This window comes from Sparus aurata, chromosome 3 (genome assembly GCF_900880675.1).
Source record: "Sparus aurata chromosome 3, fSpaAur1.1, whole genome shotgun sequence".
NCBI lineage: Eukaryota > Metazoa > Chordata > Actinopteri > Spariformes > Sparidae > Sparus > Sparus aurata.
In genome coordinates, this window is record NC_044189.1 from 17,808,935 (window position 1) to 17,823,618 (window position 14,684).

The following is a 14,684-nucleotide window of genomic DNA, read 5'->3' on the forward strand; positions in this document are numbered from 1 at the left end:
ATGCTTTTTATCAAGATCTACTCCAACAGGAGCAAACAGTGTGTTATTGGGGACTAGTCTCAGCAGTGGATTAATGCACATTTGGTGCGCTAGCACTTCCAGCTGCGGGACTGCGAGTATACAATACCAGCAGCTTGTAAATGAGCTGTAAGACCTGAGAGATATAAAATGCTCCTGTGCTGGATTCAAACCCGGAACACATCCTGCTGCGTGCTTGTTGGACCAGTGGAGCCATCAGGGGCTGGTTGAACAAACAATATGTTCTGTACATGCCACACCCAAGCACATGCCTTTCCCTTCACATTCAATGTAAAAGAAGATTTGGTTCACCTTACACACATTTCAGAGCAGCGTACACGTGTTTTTTCTAGAGACACCTGCAGGGCGAAATGATGAGGTTTATACAAAATAAAAAGTGAGAGATGTGACCTCAGAGTAACACATTGTTTTTTTTTTAAGGTTGTTTTCAAAAAGCCACTCGCCCTTTTCACACAGACTCGCCGCATTATCTCTGCAGTGGAGGTTGAAATGCCAACGGGCCAGACTTTTCCATTCCCATGTCCTGTAACCCTGACCTGTAAAACTCTTTATTTAAATGAATAAACCAGAGTGGCATTGCTGAAGGGCTGCAAGGTTAGTTGAACTTTATTCTTAATTTTATGACTTAGGCTACCATTTGTGAGGGCCGAAGCGGCTACCTTTAAAGGGGCAAGATGTAGTGTTGAAAAATTCAAACTGGTAATTTTAATATTCACAATGTTAATGAGGTAATGAGACAAATGTTGTTCCATCCATGGAAGTTAGTAGAGATCAAAAGTTGTTTTTACTATTGTTATTATACTGCTTATAAGTTGTAATAGCAGGATATTATTATTAAATCATGTTGGGGTTGAGGTCATTGTTGTTGTAATTCTGGGAGAATTTCAAATAAATATCTTACTTGGTAATTACTACCTATTACCATGAAATCTGTGGAGCTCTCAGATTGAGTGTTGGGAAGATTGTTCAAAGCAGACCGACAAGAACACGACACTGTTAAGGACCGCAGATGACACAACTGAACGAACAACATCAATGAAAGAGTGACTCCTTCAGCATGTAGACAAATATCAAAATAGCTGATTTTATTTATACTGTATTAAAGTTATAAACACGTCAGGCAGTGGTTGTACACATCACCATACAGACATGGGCATCAACCCTGTGGATATCTCCCAAAGCTAATTACAGTACAGTGATAATTATTTCTTCCTCAGCCTTCTTGTTGCACGTACAAATAAAATCAATCAATCAATCAATCAATCAATCTGTGGTTTTTCAACAAACCGAAGCTGACCAAACCATGGTTTGGATGTCGTGTTAATTACAACTGCCCTGTATCAGGGCTTCAGGGTCATCATCATCATCATCAGTAAAATGTCAGACTCAGTGATGTCCGAATCTCATTTGCAGCTTGGAAAACTTGTTAGACCCTCAAGTTCAGTGAAAGTTCAATCATTTCAAAAATAACCATGTCATTGTGATTCCATACAAACCTTTTCTATGATCAGTTGAGACACCATGTTCACTCACACTAATAAAGCGGTGTAGTGGAAATGCAGATTTTGTAATCCTCTGAAAGCAGAAGAGAGCTGCAGAATGAATATGGTGCTACCCACAGTCATCACATTAACAGAGTTTAAACAGGGCTGCTCTGCAACACTAAATAACATTACATTACCCCCCTCCACAACCCCCAACAGGCCTTCCAAGAACCAGCTCAAGCAGGGGATCAACCATAAAGGCCTCAGTGCTCTTAAACAAAGTGCTAAAGGCATTTAAAACCTTTAACAGTGGAACAGAGGGAGCAGAGTCTGACAATGTTCTGAAACACACGAGCCACCTATAACACCGACTTCACGCACTGATTCAGCAGCCACAAACATGGGTTTGTTTCAGACTTAACTCTTATGCTCTCTGCTTTAGGAGAGTACTCTGCAGTTATGTCCCTCTGTCCCATTGCTGAAGAGGCCTTTGGTCTTTAATACGACCCATCAGGGCTATGACTTCATGATGTGACTTCGTCCAGCGGATATGGATATGGCCACTGTTTACCACCTAACACACTGCAGCTTTACATCTTTCTTTGAAAACCAACTTTGCTTGTAACTAGTCTGAAAGACTTCAACGGTAACTGGACCCAGAGAGTTGTGTTCATTTCAACAGCTTCTTTCACAAACTTTCACTAAATGCAGGGGCGGATCTAGAGAAATATTCATGGGGTGGCAGACATATATAAAGATGTGGATTGAATCCCAAACAATCACATATATTGATATTTGCTTAAAAACCCCTCAAATGTAGATATTCTAAAAAACATAACATTATGTGGGTACACAGGTAAAGGATTTAATAGATTTATCTATGCAAAGATGGCTTTAAACATTTTTTAAAATGCTTTATTCCAAATTATTAGTCATTTCTCCATATAATGTACATTTTTTCGTTGAACTAAAGTCCAACACTCAATCCAAAATGTGTGCCAAAACAGATCATTTATTTCTGTGTGTTGAGTTTTGTTATTAATAAAATGTATGTAGCATGACTCCTCTCTACGCGTTTTCTTTAAAAGTCAACATTAAGATATGAACGATGGAGTACAACGTCACACTAGTGGAAAGTTTGAGTAGTGTGTTGTTTTCCAGCTGCTGCCTGTTTCAGGACTCCTAAAAGCCCCTATAAGTTCCCACAATCCAACAGATTTCTGAAACAAGATTCAAAATGATCCTTATTTATGTCCTGTATCTTCTTTCTTTAAGGGATTAATTGGGCTCCTAGGTAGAGACCTATATATAAATGCAATATTCGTCAATTGTATCACCAGCCATTTGCATACCTAGCAAAGCAATTCTTAGAGGTGGTCGCTGCCACTAATGCCACCCCTGTAGATCCACCCCTGACTAAATGCAAAAAAATGACCACTCAATATTTATGCAGTTCTTGAGATGGTCACTTTTCTTGAGTTTGGCCTCCAGTGTATCAACACTGAAACATGCTCTTCCTGTCGACGATTCAAATTATTTTTTGCAACCATATAATGTTAATCTACAGTTGGCCAGTTATTCACAGTAGTAAAAAAAAAAAAATACACCAAAGAAAATGGGCCCAGACAGCAAGGCACATTGCCAATAGCAATTAAAAGCTGAAAATGGAGTTTAAATGTTCATGTCCTACCAGTTTTAACTCTCTGTGAAGTCTGCCTGGCCATTTAACTAGCAGATCCCGAATAAGCACCCTAGTTAAGAAGCTTCTCAATCAGGCCTTGATCTCCCAGCTTGACTGATTTGCAGCGCAATCTGTGCTGCTTTAATTCCTTCATGAACCACTGAGTCTGCTGATATTCTTTGGTCTGAGAGGGTGCTCCTTTGAGTAATGATGTGTTCTTACAGAAAGCAAAGTGTATTTTTTGCATGAAAGATCCCCTGGTGGCGAGGTGATGCAGAGCCAGACCTTCTGGAGGAATAAACACCTGGCATCACATCAGACAGGAGGAGAGCTTAGCAGTCATCCATGTACTGCAGCAGTGATCCATGTACTGTATTTTTCACTGTGACTAGAGCTGAAATGGAATGTGCTTCATGAACGTAATGTTCCAGAAAACTTCCTAGCTTTCAGCTAATGTACAGTAAAGTATCCTGGCTGGTTAGACATTCCTGCGTATAAAAACAATAATCTTGTGGTCAAACTCGAGCAACTAATGTGAGGCAAAAACTCACTTCACTTTCTGTGTGAACACACCATAACGCTCTCTGCCCTCTTCAACACCATTCACATTTCATAGTCTAGATCAGCTGCTTAGCTCCAGCTGGTATCATACCGTGACCAGCCCTCCGGTGGAGCCAAGAACACCCTTCGACCCCGGTGCAGGAAACTGACTACGCCCCTGTAACCTGTACGAGGAACACCAGATTTCAAGTCGTCCATAACCCCGAGATTTCGAGCGAAGACTTTAAAACTGTCCCTGCTGGAGTACTGGATCCTGTACGGTCCAGGGCCTCTTAAGCTGCCCCCTTGTTGCAGGTCCTCAAGCTTCACCCATGGGGCACTGTAAACGTCTTTGATAAACTTTTCATCATACTTCTCTTTAAGCAAATGGGACAAATCCTGTTTGGTAAAAGGCACAAATTCAGTGTTTAGCTTAATATAGCGAAGGTACTGGTCAAAGAATTGACCTAAACTGACGCCTTTCCGGCCAAAGGTTATAGTCCGGGATATTTCTGGCCGAATGCAGGAGCGGTCCTTGCGCTGCTCAGGTTGCCGCATCCAGTCATCCCAGAAAGCTGAGGGCCATTTGACCTCCAGTTCGTCCCACATCTCCTTCAGCAGCATCCAGCCCAGCCCGGGGAAGAAGTCTGTTCTGTAGAGGAGCTCGGCTTTGGATGGATCCACCAGGGCATCTCTGCCGTTATCGTTCCAGGCAGAAACACACCACAGGCTGGGGTCAGAGCGCAAGATTGGGTACAGGGCTCGGAAATACTCAAAGAAGTCTGGTGCCACCTAGAAAAAGGAGATTCACAGGATTGAAATGGTGCTGTTTCAGAGATACAATCCAAACAGAGCTTACTCATCACTGAAAGGTCTGTTCACAGAGGTCAGAGGAGAAAAACATCAGTTCATATATTTAAGGAATAATTCTGCTCACTACAATGTGGGTCTTGTTTATGTAATTGTGGCCATCAGTTCCTTTAGTTTTATTAATATGGCAGTTACCATATTAACAACTGAGAACAGGAACACAGCAACGTGCACAACAACAATCAATGCAGTGCGTGAAATCTGAACAAGGAAGTGGTCTGCAAACTGTAGTAACTATTTAGAAAAGACAGTTTCACTCATAATTGTATTGTTTTTTTTAACCTGGAGCTTTGTGTGCCCTTTCTTGACCGATCATGTTCTTTTTAGTGATGTCATCATGTCCCCAGCTATTAACTTGGTGAGTAATGTGTTATGATTACTGAATTAAATGGTGGTCAAAATTACAAAAAAAAACAAACAAAAGAATAAAAACTCAAGAATAATAAGAATAAAAATCAAAGTTACATAATCTCACCTGTCCACTTAGCCTTTATAATGAGCATTAGAATCAAATCGACTGCCAAGTTAGTTCTCACACATGTAACTCACTCTTTAAAAACATATTTACATGAAGGCTTAAACTTCAGGGACAATAAAACTCGCATGCAGTTAAACTAGCCACAATTTCTCCAATGGGTGCTTTCAAAGTGGTTAACCCATCATGGTTTACAAAGAAGCATAAACTACTAAGTATTCATGTCAAGTTCCAGTACCAAAAAACTGTAATACAGTGCTTGAGTAGATGAACTCTGTAACTCTACACCAATGCATCCTGTGTTACATATAGCCCCCTCCATTGTCAGACCCTTTTCAGGGAGTTTGCATCCTTAGTTTCAGCCAGCTAGCAGACTTTATTGTGTGTCATTCCCCATCTCTCACCACCACAGTTAGTCCCTAAATTGTCAGTAATAAAAAAAGAGGGAGCCAGTAGAGAACGGTTACATAAGTAAACCCAGATATTCCCCGCTCAATGGAAAAATAATTGCTGATTTTCAGGGCACAGTTTCTTTCACGAGCTGTTGTTTGAAGTCAAAGTTCATTATTTCCTGACACTGTGGCCAAATGTTCTCTCTAATGTTTCTTGTCTCTCTCTCCCCCTCATATCAATTATTGTCACCGTGATCCAAAACACATGCTGTTATGCATTCTTAAATATGATACACATGCTGTAGTGGCTCTGAAAGGAAACCAGTCTGGGTTTTGTGAAGCGAACTAAAATGATTACTGCATAGTGTGCAAAGGCATCTGAATAAGCTGCTGCTACACACTTTGAGTTAACTGTCTTTAGTGATGGATAATTGAGACAAATGTGGGACCAGCCCTAGTTGTTATTAACAACATTTGATCGTAACTACACGTTTACCATGGAAAGAAAATCCAATCTCAATCTCAGATCTTCCAGTGGGAGCATTATTATGAACTCATGCTGCGTCTCCAGGGACCGTTTCATTCCAGGGGAGAATCCCAAGTACTTAAATGTGGCTGGATTCTGAGGAAATGTGCAACAGTTCAATACTCAGGAAATATTATGTGCTTTCTTTTCGATAGGGAGATGAGAAAATGGAACCTGACTCATAAAGTCATAGACTCAAAGCAGAGGGACACTAGCCAGGCTGTATCAACTGAACAAAATACACAGCAACATTTACAAAGCTAACAGATTAACTTGTTTTTAGTATGTCACTATTTTTTTTCCATCAACAGCAGTTAAGTGCAGCCACTGTGTGCAGCTTTTTAAGGTAGCCTATGCTCACTGACTATATCTGGCTAATCACAATGTGCCAAAGACTGCTCAGAGATACTGGACAGAGATACACAATTGTTTGCCAAGAAAAAGTTCCAGCATGTAAGTTCCCCTGAAACACCCAAAACTGATGTTTTTACATGTCTGTGTGTGAAGTGATTAAGCAGATGATACACAACACGTTACTCACTGAGCTTTGGTAGTGTTGGAGGGAGTATTTTTGTATGGTTTGTATGTTGCACAGAGCCAGGCAAGTTTTTTTTCCCTATGCTTCTAATCTAAGATAGTTTAACCATGTCCGCTCCTTACTCTGCTTACTCTGGATTTGACACAGACTTAACTTCTCCGGAACTGCAAGAAAGGTGAATTTCTTGGAGTGATAAATTATTATTTCGATGAAATGGACAGACTGGAACCTTGTGTCATATGGGTGAAACGTATGTGCCATATGCTTGTGGGTGGTTAAAGGCTAGAGAAGACATTGAAACTCAGGATTTTAATATTTACAATTTTGGTGAATAAACAAGCTGTTCTCAGAGGAAAATAAGGTCCCCAAAACACAGTTTTGAAGCTTGAAAGGTGGCAGGGCCCGCCACATATAAACAAAGTAAAAATGTATAAATTGTGTTGTTCTTTAAGGTCAGTTTGTTTATTCAGTCATGAAGACAAAGAGAGTTTGGTTATTTAGTTTGGTTTAGACAGAAAAAAAAAATCAGCCAATGAAGATCTTTCTCTGCTAATTAACATTTCATTAAAAAACTACTCCTTTAAAACATTTTCAGGTTCAAATTCAGGTTGATGTTTTAAAATGCTTTGTTAACTGGGTATTTTAGACTGGTGCTTCATCCACACAAACACATCAGTTTAAATCACACAGCTTATACTGTGTTCACAGCGCTGGCACTTTTTAGATCACCTGAACTGAAAACTTTTGAAAGCGCAGCTGTCTGGGTTTTAGTTTGAAGTCTGGTTGGGCAGATTTGAAAGTACTTTAAACAATGACACAACACAAGTGTTTCTTTTTTATTTTCTGCCACTGTTTAATGTGTGTGCATAGTGAGCATTTGGTTGAGCAAGGGTGAGAAGGCAAGTGGCAGAGAAGTGAATGCAAGCGGAGCGGTGCAAAAAGTCTTCAGCAGGTTGTCCGTCTGACAGTAAGCGTATCTTATAGGCCACAGTGAGAAAGTTAATAAATGCTACACCGTCTCAGGACCAAGAAAAGCCCCATCTGTTGTTGCAAACACATGGGGAAGTTTGAGTTGGACAGTAAAATATCTGTTGCCTCTGCCAAGCCTTTGTATCCGTAAATTATAATAAAAAAGTATAAATAAAAGGGAGAAAGAGTGTAAGTAAAGCCTAAGCATCCCTTCTTTTTTTTTTTTTTAAAGATGCCTGTAACAACCATAGAACACACTATACAGACTATCTCACATGATAATATCTACTGTAATGCCTGTTAAAGGGAATAAGGCAGACGCCTGACAGCACTCACCTCCAGGTCGTCCTCCACTATGACCACAGTGGACTGGGAGAACGTGTTGAACACTTGGTTGAGGGCCCAGCGGTAATGGCGGGCAATTTTGTAGTAGCCCTGGAACTTCCTGTGCTCTGGCCGAACTCTGATGTCCGCGAGGTCCGGTTGACGCAGGTGTGTCACTTGATCTCCGTATGAGCCAATCACACGTGCTGTCTCGCTGTGGCCACAGTCCTGACTGACAATAATTGGATACAGCTTTGGAGAAGGGCGGTACTGAATAAGTCTGTCGAGGCTCCGTTTCACCGTCACTCTGTCACAAGCGATAACTAGAATGGGAATGACGACTTCTGGGCTGCCAACAGAGGTCGCCAGTTCATTGGTCTTAAAAACCTCCTCCTTTACTTCAACGGCCTGGTGCTGTCCCAACTTAGTGTCTGAAGCAACTGTAGGAGCAGGACTCTGTGTCTGCTTTAATTCAGTTTGGTCCTTGTCATCAGCATCGTCTTTGAGAGGAAGTGGAGGTTTTGGTGGCTGGTGGTCTTTGACTTCTTTTGCATCATCTGCTTCTCTTTTCCCAATGTCTCTCTGCTGAGCCCACTGCGCTCTGTGACTTTCAATCTGCTTTATAAGCTTCTTCTGGGTCTCGAGCTGTATTTCGACCTCCTCTGCCAGCCGGATCACCTCCCCTGCAAGGTTGACCCGGCCTCCTTTCCCCCTGCCCATGCCCCACTCCTCCTTTCCTCCTGGTTCTGCTCCACCACCTTCCCCAAGCCGGCCGATGGGAGGCCGACCCCACAGATAAAGTAGAAGCAAAGCGTTCCAGGCGACAAACAGGAAAGCACCACATAGTATAAGAGAACCTTTCTTGCGAACCATGGCCCAATGACACTGGACAAGGGACGGGTTAGCGGTAAAAGCTGCAGGTAGGGAACAAGTGATGGAACCAGGGTGAGAATCCTACAGTCCAAAGTGGAAATATCAGCTGGGCAGGAACTTGACATCCGGTCGCATTCCTTTTTTTTTTTTTTTTTTTTAGAATTTGAGGGTCATCCTGTCTTTGGGTCTGCAGGAGGATTGTCAAAATCAATTACATGATCTTACAGTGGAATGCATGCATTCCCTTAAATCCCATAGAGTGGTGGCAATGAGCAGGGACAGGACCTGCTGAAGTTCAGCAAACAGAGGCAGCAAAAGCACAGGAGGAAATAAAATACAGGACGGGTGGGGTCAGTTTGAGTTGAGGGAATGTAACTCCTTGGATGTTATCTTCAGACATTATCCTGAAAATAGAGCAAGAAAACAGACCATCAGCAGAATTCACGCAGCTCAATTGAACATTAAATAATGAATGAGAAACAATCTGTATAATTCTGTACCAATGTAAATTAAAGCAGTCACTCAGAATCTTATATATGACACATTTGTGTAGAATGTGGACTGGAAAGATGGGCTTAATGACTCAATGTCAATAAAACCGCAGACCTGTATTTGTTATTTATTTAACAAGACACATTTGTACCAAACAGAATTATGAATAGTTTTTTTGTTTTTTTTATAATTATTATGTTGGGGCCTTTATATGGCTTTATTGATAGGATAGCTTAAGATGACAGGAAATGGGACGAGCAGGGGGACCATTTATGTATCAGTGACAAGTACGAGTCTGTTACTTCCGCAGAAACTATTGGAAATGTAGATGCATGATATACAAAGGTCTAAAGGAAAGCATAATTAAAATGATGCAGGTTTAACCCCCGCTGACCTGTCAAACTGAGCTTTTCAGCATAAAAAGCAAACCACAACACAACAAATATTAATGTGTCTGTTAGCATTCCAGGACAGCCTCTGCACACATGAGTGGCGTTCTCTACCAACTGAGCTACTGGGGCTCCCTGCAACAACATGTTTCATATTAAAGGACGATCTGAGGTTTTGTTGAGGACATGTTGATGCCTAAACAAACTGAATAAACAAACTCTCTTTGTTTCCATGACTGAATAAACTGAATAAACAAACTGACCTTAAAAGGACAACACAATTTATACTGTTTTACTTTGTTTATATGTGGCGGACCCTACCACCTTTCAAGCTTCAAAACAGTGTTTTGGGGACCTTATTTTCCTCTGAGAACAGCTTTTTTATTGACAGATGGAACAACATTTGTATCATTATCTCATAAATAATGTAAATATTAAAATAGTCAGTCTGAATTTCTTCACCAAAACTACGTAGTGCCCCTTGAAACGGTAATCATAGCTCTGTTATTGGTGCCATCAGGTCGGAACAGAATGAACATGGAATGTTTCCATTTAAGAGACCAAATCCAAAAGCCCATTACTTTATGAGACTTGGCAGTGACATGGTACTTCTGGAGGCTCATGGCCCTGAGCAGACACCTTATCTGAGATGTACAGGGGGGCTGACAGGACATCCTGCTCACCTACATGGAATGACAGTTTTACTTAGAAAAAAATGCATCCAAAAAAAGCACACAAACTTTCAGGACAGTCTTCCTGCTCTGCACCAAACTGCTTCACTCATCCTTACTGATCACAAGGATTCTCGTCAGAGGGGAATGCCATTTTCAGAACATTTGACAGTTCATATTGTTTGAGAGTCACTTTTTTTCCGCTGAAGCCAAAAAAACAGGAGATTACTGCTATCTTTTCCTGCCTGACAATTACCCGGATGGAAAAGGTTGACACATCGCCGATAAAAGCAGAAAACAACCGACAGAAAATGCGCTGACACCGATACCATTACTCTTCTAAAGAAAACAATGAGAGCGGTGTTGATACTCCATTAACAAACACGTGAAATATCTGAAACTTTTAGCTCAGCAGTACCCTGAACCCAGACGACCAAACTAGGTATTGACAGATGTGGTCAGAAAAAGTTAAAGTTGGAGTTAAAACAAGTACAAGCAGTCACAGTATTTCGTAATGTTACAATATTCCACATCCTTTCATTCAACTCTTTTACAGTTATTCCTAGATACACACAGACACTGCTGTCCTGCTCAGTGGCCCAGTGGTCAGAGTGTAAAGCACATGTGCACACACTGGACGGCGAGATCAGCTTGTCCCAATCCTGACTGTTCAGCAGTTTAATGCACTTAAGCGTTCGGGCAGTTGATTTCCCCCTGCAGCGCATTCACTCGGTGTGTCACTATACAAATCTTTATCAACGGTAACTTCTCAACCTCCGCTGTGCTGATCAGTGTCAGGGTGACAAATGGGTCATTCCACACCAACTTACCGAGGGACTCCTAGTTCATGGCATGGGTTTTGATGGTGAAACTTTCATGAGACCTTGCAAAAGATCCCCAAAAATTACTCCAAATACTTTTTAAGTTATGCATTTTTTAAGTTCGGCCCCCTGAGCTATTTAAGAAATTCCCTCTTTTTGTATTCTGAACCTCGGCAATCACTTATTTTTCACTGGATTGGGTGGAAATTTGTCCTCAGCATCCAAGAGACCCTGAGGAATCTCTCGCTCAACATTCGCTCATTTAAATAGTTTAACTAGGTCGAAAGAAAATGAAAACTAGACGAGATATGAATTTGAGAAAAATGATTTCCTGTTATTAATAAGATTACATTAACCATTCAGCAACAGCTATTCAAATGAATACATGTTGTACATGAACCTCAAGACAAATTCTAACCCGGTCTGGTGAGGTTCAGAATACACACGAAGAATCACAGAAATGCTGAAATTTAGCTCAGAGGCCCAAACTTCAAAAATATATCAATTGTAGCATGAAAACTGACTGACTGATTGGTGGTGCAAGCAAGAAAATGAATAGAGAAACAACCTTTAAAAGGTAAATAGCTGTGTTGGTGAAGAGGCACCTACCTCAGAGACAACTCAAAAGATGAGATGTCTCTAAATTTGTGCTACCAGAAAAAAAATGTAATTTGGCCAAACTGACCCTTAAAGGTAAGCCTGTACATAGTAAAAACGATCATCATTGTGTTGAAATGCTCACACGGTGATTACCAATTAAATCACTACCAAGTGTCAACAGTGATTTCGCCACTCGGTTTTCTTCATTGAGCTTGTAAACAAGATAAAGAAGCCAGCGAGTGGCAGAAAAAAAAGTCACACCGACTCCTCCACGGGAGCTCCCTCGGCTTTAGAAAGGCCTAAACCAATTAGTGCTGATAAGTATGGGCCTGTAATAATCTTGTAAGGGTGGATGTGTGACTAAAAGGAACAAATGCTCCGATAAGCAATAGCTTTCATGCTGTGCCTCTCTGCTCTGGGATAGTATAAACGCAACTCTGCAAGCTATTAACATGTCAGCCCGGTTTATCTCAGAATTGCCATCACCTTACCAAGATCCCCCACCCACCCACCGGGACTCCACATTGGTCGCATGTTTGAGAATCGCTTGTTGCACGTTTGAAGAGTGACAAATGAAACGGGTTGACGGTCAGGGTGAGGCAAATGTACGGATTGTGTAAAGATCCAAATGGAGTCTATATCTAAAATACTTAAGCAGATGTCACGATATTTCAAAAATACATCTAAGTTTACAGGCACAATCAGAGAACCTCAAGTCTTAACAAAAATTCAAAAGTCCAAAAACTTACCAGAGCTGCAACCAACAATGTTCCGCCTAACGGTAAACCGATTAACAAGGGTGCTAATCAATTAACCGACCAATTGCTGCGTCTTCAGCTTTTAAAAGTACTATGAATCCGTGAAAAAGCTGATAACTTTTCACACTTCGGAAGTTAGAAATGGTAATGAAATTTGTTCCGCTTTCTCCGTCTCCAATTTTAATCTTAAAAAAAAAAGATAATAGTAATAATAATCAAATGTCCATTGAACATTAGAGCCTTTATGAGTGTATCACAGGCCTATTGTATCAGACTGAAGAAAGTTTTAACTTGATGTGTCTGTTAAACTGGCTGTCTGGTGTACTTTTACCCATGTGTTTTTGAGGGAGTCACAAGAATCGGAAGAATTCTCAATTGATCACAGACACACAGTAATGTTGGGGTCAATGGATCAGTGAAGTACAGAGTAAAAAACAGTCAGGCACAGTCTGAGCAGTGAGGTCTGGACATTGCTCCAGAAAAGTGAACTCAACAGTAACATGAAGATCTTACCTGAGCTCGGAGCAGCCTACAGATCTGCCAATGCCTCTCTGTCAATACTGTAGCAAGTTAAGCTTTGCACTCAGCTCACACTGTACCAGCTGAAGGTCTATTCTTCTTCACCCTCCTCCCCCCTTTTCACTCCCTCACTCCCTCCCTCCCTCCGTCAGACAACGTGGAGCTGACTGGTAACGTTAGGGCCATCTGTGGCAGGAACCAACAGGGCTACCAGATCAGGGTACCATCCAGCTAACGGTCCACAGGACGGACACGACTTACTCGAAGCCTCTTCAGTTGCTAACACTCAATATTAATTACCACAAGTTATGTAAAGTGTACACTGGAAACAGCAGCTCAAAGGTGTCCGTGTGTCAGACTCAGCACTTACTCTACTTTGAAGCTATAAAGCTAGCTGACACCAAAGTGCCGGCCAGCTCCGTTATAACAGACACAAGGCTTGTTCAGTCTGCACCAGGCACATCAACACGTCTGTAGCGAGTGAGCTAAAGGCTGACTTGCTGTTAGCTAGCTGCCCGACGCCGAGCAGAGGCAGTGAGGGGATTGTTCATTCATGAGCCGTCCTGACTGACCGACCGACCGGAGACACGGTCGGAGCAGCAGCTGGAGCCATCTCACTCACCTCTGAACGAGTCGGTGCAGCTCGCGTTCGAGAAAGGAGACGAGGCTCGCACCGAGCAGCAGCGGCGGCGGCGGCGGCACCGACCGGCTAGCTTAACGTGGGCTAGTCGAGCCACCGTTGTATCTCGCTCGGTGTCATATTCACTGCACATCTCCGTGTTGGTGCACAGCGGATCTAGGGTTGCCTGCACGTCCACCTTTGATTTCCATTATTCCCCCAGCAATGCTCTTGTATCCAACACTGCTGCTGCTATTAGCAGAGTCCTTTCCGCTCCAGCTGTCCCCCCCTGCCACTGGTTTCTATGTCCACAGTTACACTTTGCAGGGATAAGTCCTTTCTCCTCTGTCCTCGTTCAGTTTCTCATACCCCAGCTGAGTCTCCTCAGAGACGGTTCAGAAACGAGACGGTCCACTGAACAGTCACTTCCTGTATGGCTGTCACGTGGGTTTGGCCGCTGCCCCGCCCCTTTCAGAGGTCCTTAGTCTGTAGAGCAGTTTGATTTTTGATTTTTCTGTTTTCTCTTTGTATTCTTGAACTTCATTCATAAACGAAACTACGACTCAATGTCTAAATAGTGTAATGGTTTTTTTTTTTTTTTTTTTACCAGTTTCTGTTTTTAATAGACGACATTTTTCAGTGGCAGTCAAATAAAATTCAAATCAGTAGTTTTTAAAGTTACTTTTCTAAAGTGTACTTTAGCAGACAGCTGCTCCCATTTAAAGTCCAGAAAATGCAGAACAAAATTAATAATAAAATAATAATTATTATTATTATTATATTATTATTAATACTAATAATAGTAATGATAATGATACTAATAATAATTTTTAAAAAACAATCGAAAAGCAAGAACAACAAAAACCAAAACTTCAAGGAATGTACATTCTACTAGAATATATTCATATATACAGAGTAATAAATAATGCTACAGTTGAAAATATATGGGGTATTGCCAAAATAAAAGATGAATAAATCAGTAATATGGAAGGCATTATTGGAAGCACTCAAAGCATGTTCGACAGTTTACAATCACAAAAAGAGCATCTGTCATTTACATCAGGGAAAAACTGACAGATACTGCGTCTGTAGAGCAGAGTGGTG

General features: G+C 41.4%; 1 protein-coding gene across 2 annotated transcripts; it reads right to left on the reverse strand.

The window, feature by feature from the left end:
* Positions 1–1,099: 1,099 nt before the first annotated feature.
* Positions 1,100–14,014, reverse strand: mgat1b (alpha-1,3-mannosyl-glycoprotein 2-beta-N-acetylglucosaminyltransferase b). Of its 2 annotated transcripts, none has more exons than XM_030412638.1 (3): positions 13,584–14,014; positions 7,851–9,115; positions 1,100–4,536 (listed from the first exon to the last, which is right to left on the reverse strand). In XM_030412638.1, exons 2-3 carry the CDS (start codon positions 8,709–8,711, stop codon positions 3,835–3,837), a joined length of 1,563 nt encoding a protein of 520 aa, XP_030268498.1. In that variant the 5' UTR covers positions 8,712–9,115; positions 13,584–14,014; the 3' UTR covers positions 1,100–3,834. The 2 variants fall into 2 exon arrangements, with proteins under 2 accessions (XP_030268498.1, XP_030268499.1); XM_030412639.1 differs by lacking the exon at positions 13,584–14,014 and adding an exon at positions 12,956–13,083.
* Positions 14,015–14,684: the final 670 nt, after the last annotated feature.